Source organism: Barbatula barbatula (assembly GCF_947034865.1).
Source record: "Barbatula barbatula genome assembly, chromosome: 1".
NCBI classification, from domain to species: Eukaryota; Metazoa; Chordata; class Actinopteri; order Cypriniformes; family Nemacheilidae; genus Barbatula; species Barbatula barbatula.
This window is the reverse complement of record NC_136766.1, coordinates 34,390,357-34,403,836: the sequence shown is the minus strand read 5'-3', so window position 1 is coordinate 34,403,836 and position 13,480 is coordinate 34,390,357. Positions and strand designations below refer to the sequence as shown.

Here is a 13,480-nt window from a genome sequence, read left to right as displayed (position 1 = left end):
CACCTGATATACAACACAAACGAACGTTTAATTGGGAAATACTGAAATATTGACACTGTCAACTGAATCAACATTTGGCCTGATTCAAGCTTAAATTCCTACATTGTTAGCGATGACTATTGAATTACATTTCCAACGTTAATGCTTCAAAATGAATTACTCGCTATCGAGTATATACATTTTGTTCTGTTGAACACAGAGAAAGTTATTTGGACGAATGCTTGTAACCAAACAGTTGTTGGACCCCATTGATGGTTAGATTCAACTTTATTGTCATTACACGTATACAAGTACAGTGTAACGTAATGTAGTTTAGGTCTAACCAGAAGTGCAGGATATACAGTTAGAATAAATACAGAATACAATATGAGAGAATATAATACAGTGGGCGTGGACTATAAGAATATTTTGCAGTAGGTATTTTGACTTCTGCGTCAGACCTGTGCCTGTTTTTGTTTATACTTGTGCGTCGTTGTCGCTGCGCCTCACAAACTCAACCAAACTCAAAAGCATATTGTCACCGCTTTCCCCTTTCCTTTTGTTAATTGTCAAATATTCGGCGTATGTTTATTTGCGTCATATGTTTAGCATTTTATATTGAAGAGAAATATTTGTGTTGTTGGACAAATGCTGCAAAGAGACGCAGAAGAACTGATGACATACGGTTAACGGATGATTCAATGTTATACACCTGCAGGTGTAATTAAGTTAAACGTTAAACTTCTGAATTCGACAGAAATGTTGTTATGACGGAAACTGTTTCCGTCACCTTAATGCGGATTTGAACTAAGGAAAGTAACTAAGGAACTAACTCGAGATCAAATCTGCATCAAGCACGTTCATTTTCTTTGATAATTTTGAGACGTCTTTTATGCACATTTTCAAAACATCTAAATAGTAAGATAGAAAAGCCCTAAGAGATTGCACATTCTGTTACTTTTCCTCTGAATTCTCTAAAGCGTGCTAATGAATGCAGAGGCGTTATAGCTCCGTCTCTTGTGTTGCCAATGCAGCGTGTGACGCGTTTGTGTTTACGTGCCAGAATACATATCCGGATACATGCGCGAGCGACACTAACGTTCTTATCCATCATCTGATAGTAAAACTGCTACCATGATCAACAGAAAATGTTCACAAACGTCTTCTAAAGGAGTAGATCACGTCCAGGTTTGCCCTCATTCCCTTTCCATTGTCATTTTTATTCTTACTATGGAAAGCCAAATTGTGAAAAAGTAAACTACTCCTTTAAAAGCTTTCTGTTTACCGCCGGCTTTCTGTAACCAGTAAGGGTGCCAGGAAAATCCCTTTTGAGCTTAAATGCATCTGTTAGGTGAACTTGACTTTGAAGTAAGAGACTGCCACGCTTGCCATAAAGTGTCTGTGTGTCCTATCCGGCTTAATTTGACCAATAACCTTGGCGGACAGCACTGCCATATGGCAGCAGAGCATCACCCGCTGGCACAGAGATAGAGGGAGTCCTGCCAGTCGCAGGGTTAAAGATGGGGACACATGTGGCACTTACTTTGATTTGATCCCCTTTCATGACAAAGACACACACGACCCCAAACACCCACACAACTACACTTAAAATGCTGAAACACAACGTATACAACTAAACATCAGATATTTCTATACTTTTGTTTAAAAATCGGTTCATTCGTTCATTATGAAGTCACTCATTAATTCATTCATTTATTGACTTGTGCACATCTGCTCATTTATTGTTCGCTGGCTCAGCCTTAGTTTTTGCATGTTCATGCGTTTATTCCCTCACCTCCCAGTGGCTGAACACTAGCTGTGGACTGGCCAGGCCGCTGGTCCTCTTTCTAATCTCCTCAGCGAATCCGAAGCTCTCGGCGACAGGAAGTACAGCTTTGATGATGAACATGTCTGTCCCTTCCTTCATCTCCTCATGCAGAACTCGTCCTTCACGTTTAGATAAAACGGCATACACACGACCTACAAGACAAAGACGTGTATATAAACACCTTCCATAACTGGACAGTTGACTACACCATCTACTGTCGGATGATTTTATTATAAAACAGTAAAAAGACTTTTGCTGGTTTTTCACAAGCAGGGTCACATGTTGAAATGAACAACGTTTTCTAATTGGGAAATTATTTAAAGAAAGTAGTTCTGGTATGAAAGGCAGAATTGTTACAATACATTTGCTGTTTGTATGTTTTTTATTTACAAATATGAATAGTCAGACTTCTATTAAGAGGACATTCCCCTAATGCCACAGAGCTGCAATACACACATGCTGTGGAGATCAAAATATAAAATAAATGGCCTGATAAAAGATCATGTCTTTCATACAGTATATCCAACTGGGCTTAATTGATTAAATATTGATTTCATTTTCATTTGTTTTCAAAACACATATAATCCAGACCTTCGTTTGGAAGAAAACAAAGCACGGACCTCTTGGAACTTTTGTCCTTAATAAAAGCAAACACAGAGTTAATGCTCAGAAACCTCCTGGAAACGCACACAAAATCCATCATCACAAGCCGGAAAGTCACAGACGATCAGATGTGCGTTTGGACTCATCGGTGGAGGACATCCTTCTCCTTTTACTAATACAAACAGCAGCTGAGCCGCCATCTCACTCCCACACACACAATACATGGAAGTCACGGGGAAGAAACTGAGAGCCGGTGTATAACACAAGCGTGAGCCCAAGAGACCATCGACCTCTGACACCAGCGAGAAGCTCTCGCAATAAACTCGGTTGTGAACTCTGGGCCATGAACACATCACGTCTATATTGCTAAGTGCCATAAACCTGTTAAAGGAAACATGTCACAATGAACAGATGTTTGACTTTGATGTCCTTGTAGACGCACGTTAACAGTCGCATCGTAACGCTCCCTCCCGAGTCAACGAGGACAATTTATTAAAACAACATTTTTGACAGTATTGATTGAAAGTAAATGTATGGTTATGACATCACAACTACTTGCTCATTAGCATATGACTGCACACATTTGTACATCAACGCATTATTTGGTGTTGAATGATGAATTATACATAGATTTTGCATTTAGACTTTTGGCCCATTGCTGCAAGTGTCAATGGGGCCGCCATATTGGAGAGGGCAAGACTGCCCTAAACATAAACGCCATTGAGCGAAAAAGCTGTTTCTTTTACATAATCTAAATATTTGTAAATGTCTACAATTATTTTAATGCTTAACATTAAGTCACTTCTGTTTATCTGTGTGTTTAAAGGGCCAATATGGCGGCACCGTTTGCATACAATTCATTGGACGATAAAATAAATACATCTTTTTAAAACAAAATCTTTTTAACGTCAGGGTAAACACTCCTATACCTGCGTGACAAGACATTTCTCTCCTCTAGAACATCTGTAATACTTAACAGAGTTAACTAGTTATTTTGAAATGAGAAACATCCTGCAAGCGAAAAGTTTACGTTTTTATATTCAAAGCCATTATCTGCCGTAATACAGTCCAGCTGCCCCCCAAACGCTCCTCTGATCATATCTACTAAAAAACGCCAGCAGTTCATGTAAAGTTTTCAAACGTCTGGTAAGGTAATTTACACCATTTGTTGAAATATTTATGTTTTTTCTCCCCGTTGATTTTCTCAGGGGTTTTGGGTTCTCTCGGGACAGGATTTCCTTACCTGCCTGTCCGGGTCCAGTTCCCACCAGTATGTTGGTCGGACAATTTAGCTTTTGTTCTGGAACGTGGACCTATGACATCACCACATCTCTACATGCCTGATTCACATCAGTGTTTAATTAAGGTTTTTTTTTGCTGTGTGGCATTTTTTACTTGCATTTCAGAGAAAAGGGATCTTTTTAGGAAGGGCCGAATGGAATGTGCTTTAGTGTTCGGAAATGTTTAGGAATCCCTGTCTAGGTTGCACGCTTGATAAACAGATCAAACGATATACTGTATAATTAAGCATCCAAAGAAGAGCTCTAACTTCAGTTCAAATTCACAGTCAAAAATCTTAAAGACATTTTAAGAAAAGCCTTGTGAGTGAGTGACGCACAAATGCATTTTTCTACAGAGCAGTGAACTCCAAACGTGAAGTATGAATGTGCATGTGGTCACTGTTTTCACAAATTATTTTTGTAGTTTAGATGTAGATGAACAGCCAATCACATTAAAGAAATTACGCTTTTGTGTTGAAAATGATGCCATGTAAACACCCTTACCTAGGACTTCAGCAGTGGCCATGATCTCACAGGTGTACATGGCAGCCATTAGTCGCTGAGGTTTGGCCTGGAAGGCGTATCGACAGGTTTCCTTCACAGCGGCGATGAGCTGCCCGGAAAATGGCCCATAACAGTCCATTGAACTCTCCGCTGCCTCTGCTCTACTTCTGCTTTGATTACTCGTCGACACGTCCATCCCACGTGCATCTTTAAGTTCAGAACTTCCACTTTGGTTGACTGTAGTTGGCTCTGTGACTGAGTCCTTATCAAACGAGACATGCTGAGCTAGAGGTGTAGAAAACTTCATGTCCCAGGTCTCTACTGAGAAGCAAACACCCATCAATGGTTCTTCACACATGGGGCCTGCGAGTGTGGCTAACTGGAAGCCACTTATGATGCTGTTGTCAAAGTCTCTAAACATGGCCATTTCGGCCCTTTCTTTCTCCAAACACTGCCACATGGAAGGTCTCTGGTAGCCCTCCACGTTGTTAAGGAGAATGTTTGGCCCGCAGCGGCGTGGACCAAATGCCCAGATACGCTCCACGGCACCCCTCCATTTGTGGCCCTGCAGGTGGCTCTCCAGTTTGACCTTCAAGTCCTGGATGTTTTCCAGAATTTTCTGATTGATGTCCAGAGTCTTACCCTCCCGGGCGAACACGCTGAACTGCTCCATTGTGCGGATGAGCTCCATGTTTTCCTCCAGCAGGTGGGTGACTTCCTCTGGAAGCGGAATAGCCCGGACCCCGACGGTGGCCATCTTGTTAGGGGTGGTGAGCGTGACCAGGCCAGTGGAATCCACCTGGATGCATTCGGAATACTTGGTTGAATCCTCTTTGACCTGGTGAATCACCGCCACCTTCTGCTGCTTGCCCAGCTCCTCGTTCACCATGTCCACCTTGGGCGGCCGGACCACGGTCTCACGGAACGGAATGATTGGTTCGGAAGCGGTGATCTCAATTTTAGCAAACCTACAGAGGAGCAGAAAAAGAAAAGTAGCTTGGTGTAAATATCACAAGGAAATTAAAAGCAGTGATAGCCTTCATCCTCTTAGAAAAACAATATTTTTTAAAGCAATGGCATAGTTTTTCCTGCCGCTGAAGGCTGGCGGTCAGCCAAGAGTAAGAGCCGGGCTCTGATTCCTCATCAAATTGTTATGGCATTATAAAATTGAATTTACGCTGACCCATTCACGTAGAAAATATTCAAATACACATTCATTTCTTTCTGTCTGTGTGTGTAAAGAAACAGATACAAACGTACCGCCGGATGGTGCAGCATTCTGAATTTCATACACTTTAGGCAGAATAAAGGCTTATACAGTCAGCGTCTAGTTATATAATAATGGCCTAAATCTCATAATGGGGAGAAAAACTCTCCGGGGTCATTGGTTAATGCTGACAGCTGGTTAGTCGGGTCTCATGGGTCACTAGGCTTCGCTAAAAGGAGCAGACGGTTGACACGATTGAGTCGACATCGAGACTTCCAGTAATCCAGTTAGACTCAGACGGCAAGAGACGGTTTGGGAAGCAGATAATCCTGTGGAAAATGTTTACTAAAGAGCTTTTGAGCAGGGCTGTGACGGGGCCATCTTCAGGAAATGCTGTCTCACTGCTTTCAACTTCTGGTTTTACACAATTATCTTCTTCTCTTGCTCCTTTTGCCTCTTTAACCTCATTATTATTTCCCAACTCGTAATTGCATATAGATGTCATTTCTCCCGCTTTCGCATTGTGGCATTATTATTTTTCCCTTTAAAGACACTTCTCATCTTCTCAATTTTTAAGCAATCTGCAATCTGGCCAAAAGAAGCTGGATGAGATATTTATAGCTGGTCTAAAGCGGTGTTCACTCAACTTGGTTTAGGTTCAGGAGCTAGATTTCAAATGCGGACATCAAGTAGAAAAGCAAAACAGGAGCATAACTGCGTATCAGTTATTTATGTTATGCATCTAGAAAGGTTCATAAAAAGATAAAACAGGCTGTCATTTATTTTCATCTTGGCATCTTTTAAAACGGTATGTGACTTATTTCTTTCTTAACACAAAAGAAGATATTTTGAGAAATGTCTTCGTGGTTTTGTGTCCATACAATGGAAGTCAATTGGGTTTGATATTGTTTGGTCACCAACGTTCTTCAAAATATCTTTGTTTGTGTTCTGCAGAATAAAAGTCATACCGGTTTGGAATGAATAAATGTTGAAAGAACGCTGGGTTTAGGTTGAACCATCCTCATAAAACAACATATTTCTGATTATAGTAAATGTGATTGTTTATAATCACTAATACTTTCAGATCGTTTGTTTTGCGTCAGTCTTACTTAGTGACCACTAGGGACGACAAGATATTTCACAAAACAATGAAATAATCTCCCAAATGATCCGTTTTCTTTGCATCAAAACACTTCTCACCCCATCAGAGGGTGTAGCCTCTCGTGGGCCGCGTGACCTCGCAGTTGACCCATTTACTGCAGAGGCTGTGATGTCATGATCTCGTAACTAAGGGCAGGCGTGACCTCATTTTTAAGACTTGGCTGGAGGACAGGCGCTGCGTCAGAGGTCTGGACAGACCATCTCTGAACTGCTTTGACACGGAGGTCTGATACGTTATTTTTAAACGCCACTCAGACTCCCATCAGACTGTGGCGTCGCTGCAGGCAGTCTGACCTCAGCCTCTCCTGACCTTTGGCTTGACCTCGCCGACTCAAGCGCCCGGGGGCTGACGGTTTCTCACCGCTGGCTTTCCTCTCAGCGTGTTTGCTTTTGACCTGAGCTGGTGACCAAATCACATCGCGCTCAATGAACCACACTGCGAGCCCGGCACGCTTTTCAAATGAAAACGGTTTGGTGTAGGTTAAAACGGAATGACATTTATGTAAAAGCCTTTGAATCTGCCTTGTGTTTGTGTGGGCTAAAAATGAAATCAATCATCAACATGCGTTTTATTTTCTCCTCGCAAGCGCCGGAAATGATGGAGTACAGTACACTACTGTTTAAAAGTTAAGGGTCACTTGACTGAAATGTTTCCTAAAGATCTTTTGATCTAAAGGAGTGTTTCAAATTCATTGTATAGATAAATATAAATATGAATCGGTCGTTCTCAAAACCACTGAAACATCAAGGCAGTAAAGATTTGAATTATAAAACATATAATTTGGCAACACAAAGAATTATCGTAATAAACTGAATTATGTTGTTGACCTTGCACAAAACATGATTTTAACATATAAATGAATAATTATTACATTTTATTGCTTTTTCTGCTGAAATGCTCATAATGCGTAATGCGCCGCCCCGCGTTGTCTGAGAGGATCATATGTTGTAACTTAAACGGAGTTAAAATATTGAATAATACATTATAATTTAATCATATACATTACATTTTCTGAAAAAATACAATTGGAGGTTCTTCTAGATGTTCTCGAATGACAATAAATTGAGAGAATATTCAAGCTAAAATGAAGAAATAGTGGAAGAAATAACAAAGATATTAAACTTTGATTTGATGTGAAGAAACCGGTAACAGGTTAACAGATTCCTTTATATTTTTCTAGTTAAAAGCAGAATTGTATTTTGTCAAGCTGTGTACACGAATTTTTCAATCTCATTACCAATACAGGTAGTTTTACGCTTTACAAAAGTGTGTCTAATTTTACGCTTTACAAAAATCATGTCTAATTTTCTATTAAAATATACTTAATTTATGTGTTATCATTTGTATTTATAAAAGCTTGCTTGGGCTTCATGACTTCGCTTTTTTAGCAAAACATGCTCTATGGGATTGACAGTTTCAATTGGTAATGAGAATTTTTAGAGGACTTTAAAAATAATTGTGTTAAACTGTCAGTAAAAGTTGTCATACTCTGTTTTTAATGAATCAAATGGAAATTCTATGACGCAAGCATTTTTTAAGAAAATCATGTTTGACATCTCGAAATAAAATTTTTTGAGAAATCTTTTGTGCATTAACATTTATGCTTTTGTCAGACGCTTTACTCCAAAGCGGTAATGTTGTATTATATTATACATTTGTTTTTGAGAATGAGCAATCCCTGGGAGCTACTTTCTTTTGTATTACTCTCAGTATTGTTTAAAAATCCTCTAAGTTGCATGTGTGTTATTACACAGTTTTGCTTTTTCGTTTTATAATTATTATTCTAAAATGTGGAAACGAATATCAACAAAGCACGATGTCTCTAAGGATATCTAAAGACTCTTAACATTCTTGAAAAGCATTAACTTGAGAAGCTAATTTATTAGATATTCATCTTAGATATTAAGGTTATCAAAATATTGTATCTTATGAACAGACTTTTAATTTATTTTATAAAAAGGATTTAAAAGCTTAGGTCATTTAGCTTCTCAGGTTAATGTATGAACGTACAGTACAGAATGTTAAATGGAAGAAAAAGCTGAAAACTCTGTCATCATTTACTCTCCTTCAAGTTTTTCCAAATGTGTATAAAAGTATTTTTTCTGATAAACGCACAGAAAGATATTTGTAAGAATGCTTATAACCCAACAGATCTTGACCCCCATTGACTCCCAAAATAGGAAAAAATACATTATCATTTATTTGAACACAAAATAAGACATTGTGAAGAATGTAGGAAAGCAAAGGCACTTTTGACAACCATTGTACTATTTCCTAAGGAAAAAAGGGAGAATACGAAAAATAAATGTATTTTGCAGTATTAAAGAAAACACTGTTTTTTTAAGAATGCGTATAAAAGCAGGACAGAAGAAGGTAAGAACAAGAGTGAAAACTTATTTATGGGAAACATCTCGATCTATGGGGAGTTTAAACGTGTTTACATCGTCCCATTAGGACCTTCATCATTTTAGTCAAGCCAAATGACACCCGCGGGATCTCTCTCTCCATCGACAGCAGTTAAAAACGCTCGAGCTGACAACGTTACGGCCAAAAATAAAAAATGTTTTCTTCAAGACGAGTGACAACAGGACAAAGCAACACGGTCGAGAGACGAGCGTTAAGTGACAGATGGGAGCGTGAACGCTCATTTGTGTCTCTTTACACCATAAATACATTTTCTAGCAAAAGAACCCCGACATGATTTCACAAAATGTGCCATATCCCTCTCGCTTCTCTTACAGTTGTGTTAATGCAACACTTATTCACTTGTCTTGCTTCTTTTTTCCGTACTCCATTTTTTAAGTTTTTTTGTAGTATTTTCAAGACAGTTTCTCGATGACACACCGCCAACATTTACTCGCAACGAAGGATAGTCTGGTGGCTTGGCCAATCTTTTTTGATCAAAGCAACAACGATGATATTCACTATTACCAGTCACCTCATTTACATACAAAATACAACCACTGCCGGACCTTCTATTGGATGTGCTTTTTTTGAGCATGTCGCTGGAACCATGTTACCCGCTGGATGTTAGGACGACATTCAGAAGATGTTTTGTGACATTTACAATGAGGAACGTCTGTGAATTCACTCTGTGAAGATGCTTATGTAATGTCTGTTCAAAAAACTTCGCTTGAAATAGAACGCAATGTTTTTTCCAGATTATACGCAGACGTCGCGATGAGGTATGGTGTAAAAACACATTGCCCTTCAAACTATTGTTTTTGTGTGTTCCCCCTCATGACACGGATGATGAAGAAATGAGTGAATCTCAGTAAGAATCACTTTTTTAAATAAAGAAAGTAGTTTATACAGATATTCTATATTGAGTTAAGCATGAATCCACTTAAGGGACAGTTCACCCAAAAATACAATATGGCAGTCAATGAGGGCCAAGATCGGTTTGGTTACAAGCATTCTTCCAAATATCTTTCTCTGTGTTCATCTTTATACAGATTTGGAAGACATCAAGCCGAGTAAATGATGACAGAATTAAACATTTTTCCTTTAAAATAGGTCATTTTGCTTCTCAGGTGAATGTATCTTGATTTAAGAATGTTAAGATATCTACACTGGAAAACAAGACAAATATACCGTGTTAGAAATAGAAAAGAGTTAGTGAATCTTACTTTTTAACCGGTAATGTAACTTTTTCTAAGATCGGTCTTCTTTTGCATTGTGATGTTCCTTTCATCGCAACAATTAAACATGATTTTATTCAACCGAAATTTTTCTTTCGTGAAATGTACCTAAAGAGGACTCAATATGGAAACACTCGATCGACATACTCATTTTGTCATCACATAGAACCGTTTAGACAGGATCTGACATGCAAGCTCACCGTATAGTATAAAATGCATTAGATATTAAACAAACGGCCGGCTAATGTTATGCGAGGGCAGACGTGACCAAGAAACAAACAGTAGCAACTAGTCAGCCAATATTTATCATGTGGTGCCGCTAATGTATGCGGTTCTGCTGTTCATACAAGGTAAATACTCAAGGGCAAAGTGAGTTTACACCGGTGTCTTATTAAAATGGAAGGAAGCATTTTTAACATTTGAATGCTGAAGGTTTCTTCTGTCAAATAAAACATCGGGGTATTTAGTTTAACCTTTCTGACTTCTTATTTGACGAGCCAAAATGGAATATGTGGGAAATTATTAACTTTTAAGGGTGCTTATTTTATATTAAATATGACAATGTATATCAAATATATGACTAAATTATGTTATTTTATTGTTTATATATATATATATGATATATTATAAATTTAAACTAATAAATACAGTAAAACTCAAAATTAGTCAATAAATCGTTTATATTAATCGTTTAATTTAACAACAAAAAAGCTAAAAAATATGCGATCAAAAGACACAACAGCGGTACAACGGCTATTTTACAAAAATGTTTAGACGAAATCAACTATTCCAGGGAGTGAACCCTTTTTCTCAAACCCACAACGCCGTGCTGCCGCGTTCACAATGGCACAGCAGGAACACAAATATTTCCAAATAAAAACTGCTTGTCTGATCCACGAATGATTCTGAATGATGCTGAGCTGGTCGGTGTTGAGAACGAGTGGCATGCATCTCCAGTACAAACATGGAGAACTATCGATCCGAGACCACCGCAGTGAAAGAGAGATGGAGAGAGAACAAAACGACAGAATGAGTGTGAGAGAAAACAATAAATCACAAGAGAAATATCCAGTCTGGAGTGAAAGAGACTACTGTATAGTGTTTCATAATGCAATAATGATATTCAGTCACCTTCGAGTTGTTCCGAATGTGTTTCATACTTGTGATAATAGGAAAAAATGGTCGTCAAAAGTGTCCCAGAATTGTTTGCTGTCCTACATTCTTCAAAATATCTTCTTTTGTGTTCAAATGAACAAATAAATGATAAAGTATTTTTTCCTATTATGGGAGTGTTGAGATCTGTTTGGTTAAAAGCATTCTTCAAAATATCTTTATCTGTGTTCATCAGATCAACTAGTTGTGAAGTAAGTTGTAACTCTGATATACCATCATATAGAATCGGATTATTAACTTCACCCATAAAGCTCAGCGATAAGTGTGTGTGTGTGTTTCTTCACCTCTCCCTCAAGTCATCCAGACAGCGTTGTAGATGCACCTCCCCTGCAGTGACCAGAACATGCTCGCCCGTCTCCTGAATCAACACCTCCGCACACGGGTCGGCCTGGTTCAGCAGCCTCATACCTCGCACCAGCTTCGGCATCTCGCCTAAACACACACAGAGAGGAAAGAAGACAAAGCATTAAATAGCTTATGAGGAAATACCTTTATGTAACAAAGTGACGCTAAATAGTTTTATTGTAGTTTGGTTACCAACGTTATATCAAAATATCTTCTTTTGTGTTCTGCACAAGAAAGTCATACAGGTTTGAAATGACATGAGGGTGAATAGACAATGAAGGATATTTTTTTTGGTGAACTGGCCATTTCACATCTATATGTTGTGCCTGTTTACTGTCTATATCCCAAGCAGCATCTGTTTCCTGTACTGGCCTGGAATGACCCAACTTATGAAACAAAGTGCGTAAAATGCACCTCTACAATGATGCCTGTGTGTGTGTGTGTGTGTGTGTGTGTGTGTGTTAAACAGTGAAATCTCCCTAATTAGGTCTATACTGCTGACTAATGTGTCCCATATGATGCTTTGATACGGACGGGGTTTCCATGTCACCCCTGACACTGCTGATGAGAATGACCTTAAACGTTCTCTTCAATGGATATTTGCCACTTGGAGACGTGAGAGTTTGACCAAATTCAAAGGTAGAAAAGTGTGCATTATTCATAGAGATTGGGGCAATCCCATAATGCAGTGCAACAAACTCCACGGCGGATTACACATACGTTTACCATCCATTTTAATGAACACAATTTTCGATGTAATTACAATTATAAACCCTTGAAAACCGTTGAATTATTGTGAGTTAGCATTGCGCTCAGTTAGCGTGCTAATTCAGGAGTGCATGTACTAGATTTTTGTCGAACAGATATGTTTAAGCTTCTTAAATATATTTTAAAAAGATTTTATTGCATGCAAAAGAAATCAAATAAAGGTGCTTTAAAAGGTTCTTCGACGCCATAGATTGGTTAGATAAAGAACCGTTAACATCCAATGGACATTTGTGTTTCACAAAAGGTTCTTTGTAGCGAAAAAGGTTCTTCAGATTATAGAAAGGTAAGAAAGAGATGGGATTCTTTAAAGAAACTTTCACTGAATGGTTCTATGTGGAACCAAAAATGGCTGTTTTATGGCATCACTGTGAAAAACCTTTCAAGCACATTTATTTTTAAGAGTGTAGCTACGGGGCAGTGAAGAAAATTCACTACTGAGTCACATTGTGATGATTCAATGGATTTGTTTTGTGCTTTTTTACATTCACAAATTGAAGAGGGCTCATCATCGCTGTGTGTTTATAATAACTATTAGTGCGGTACGTAACTCAAGAATAATTCAGTGAACTCAAACATAATCCATTACTCGCCCTTATATTGTTTAAAGAACCAAATTACTTTTGTCTTTCACACTGGAAACACTGGAAAATTCAGTTCAAGTTGCTCTCTTCCGAACCAAAAGTAGAGTGAGAGTGCTGAGATTATAAAATGACAAAGCATTATTAAAGTATTATATATCCACATGGCATGGTCAAATATTTCACAGCCATAAGAGAGCTATGTGCAAAAACAGGAGCGAAATTAGGGTTGTTCAACGATTAATCGCGATTAATCGCGACCAGAATCAAATAAATGTGTTTACATACGTAACAATATATTTCTGTGCATATTTATTGTTTTATTTAAAAACACATACACATGCATGTATATATTTAAGAAAGATATATATCCTTTAAATTATATATGGATATTAATATATACATGTAGCCT

General features: G+C 38.3%; 1 protein-coding gene across 2 annotated transcripts in view; it reads right to left on the bottom strand.

Annotated features, from left to right (window-relative positions):
• The window catches only part of efl1 (elongation factor like GTPase 1), a 54,891-nt gene that overhangs the window by 5,613 nt on the left and 35,798 nt on the right, over positions 1-13,480 (bottom strand). For both annotated transcript variants that reach the window (XM_079460284.1, XM_079460285.1), the window contains exons 17-19: positions 11,662-11,809; positions 4,195-5,162; positions 1,775-1,959 (exon numbers count right to left, since the gene is read on the bottom strand). In XM_079460284.1, the coding sequence (XP_079316410.1) occupies positions 1,775-1,959; positions 4,195-5,162; positions 11,662-11,809 (1,301 nt within the window). The remainder of the gene's footprint in view (positions 1-1,774; positions 1,960-4,194; positions 5,163-11,661; positions 11,810-13,480) is intronic.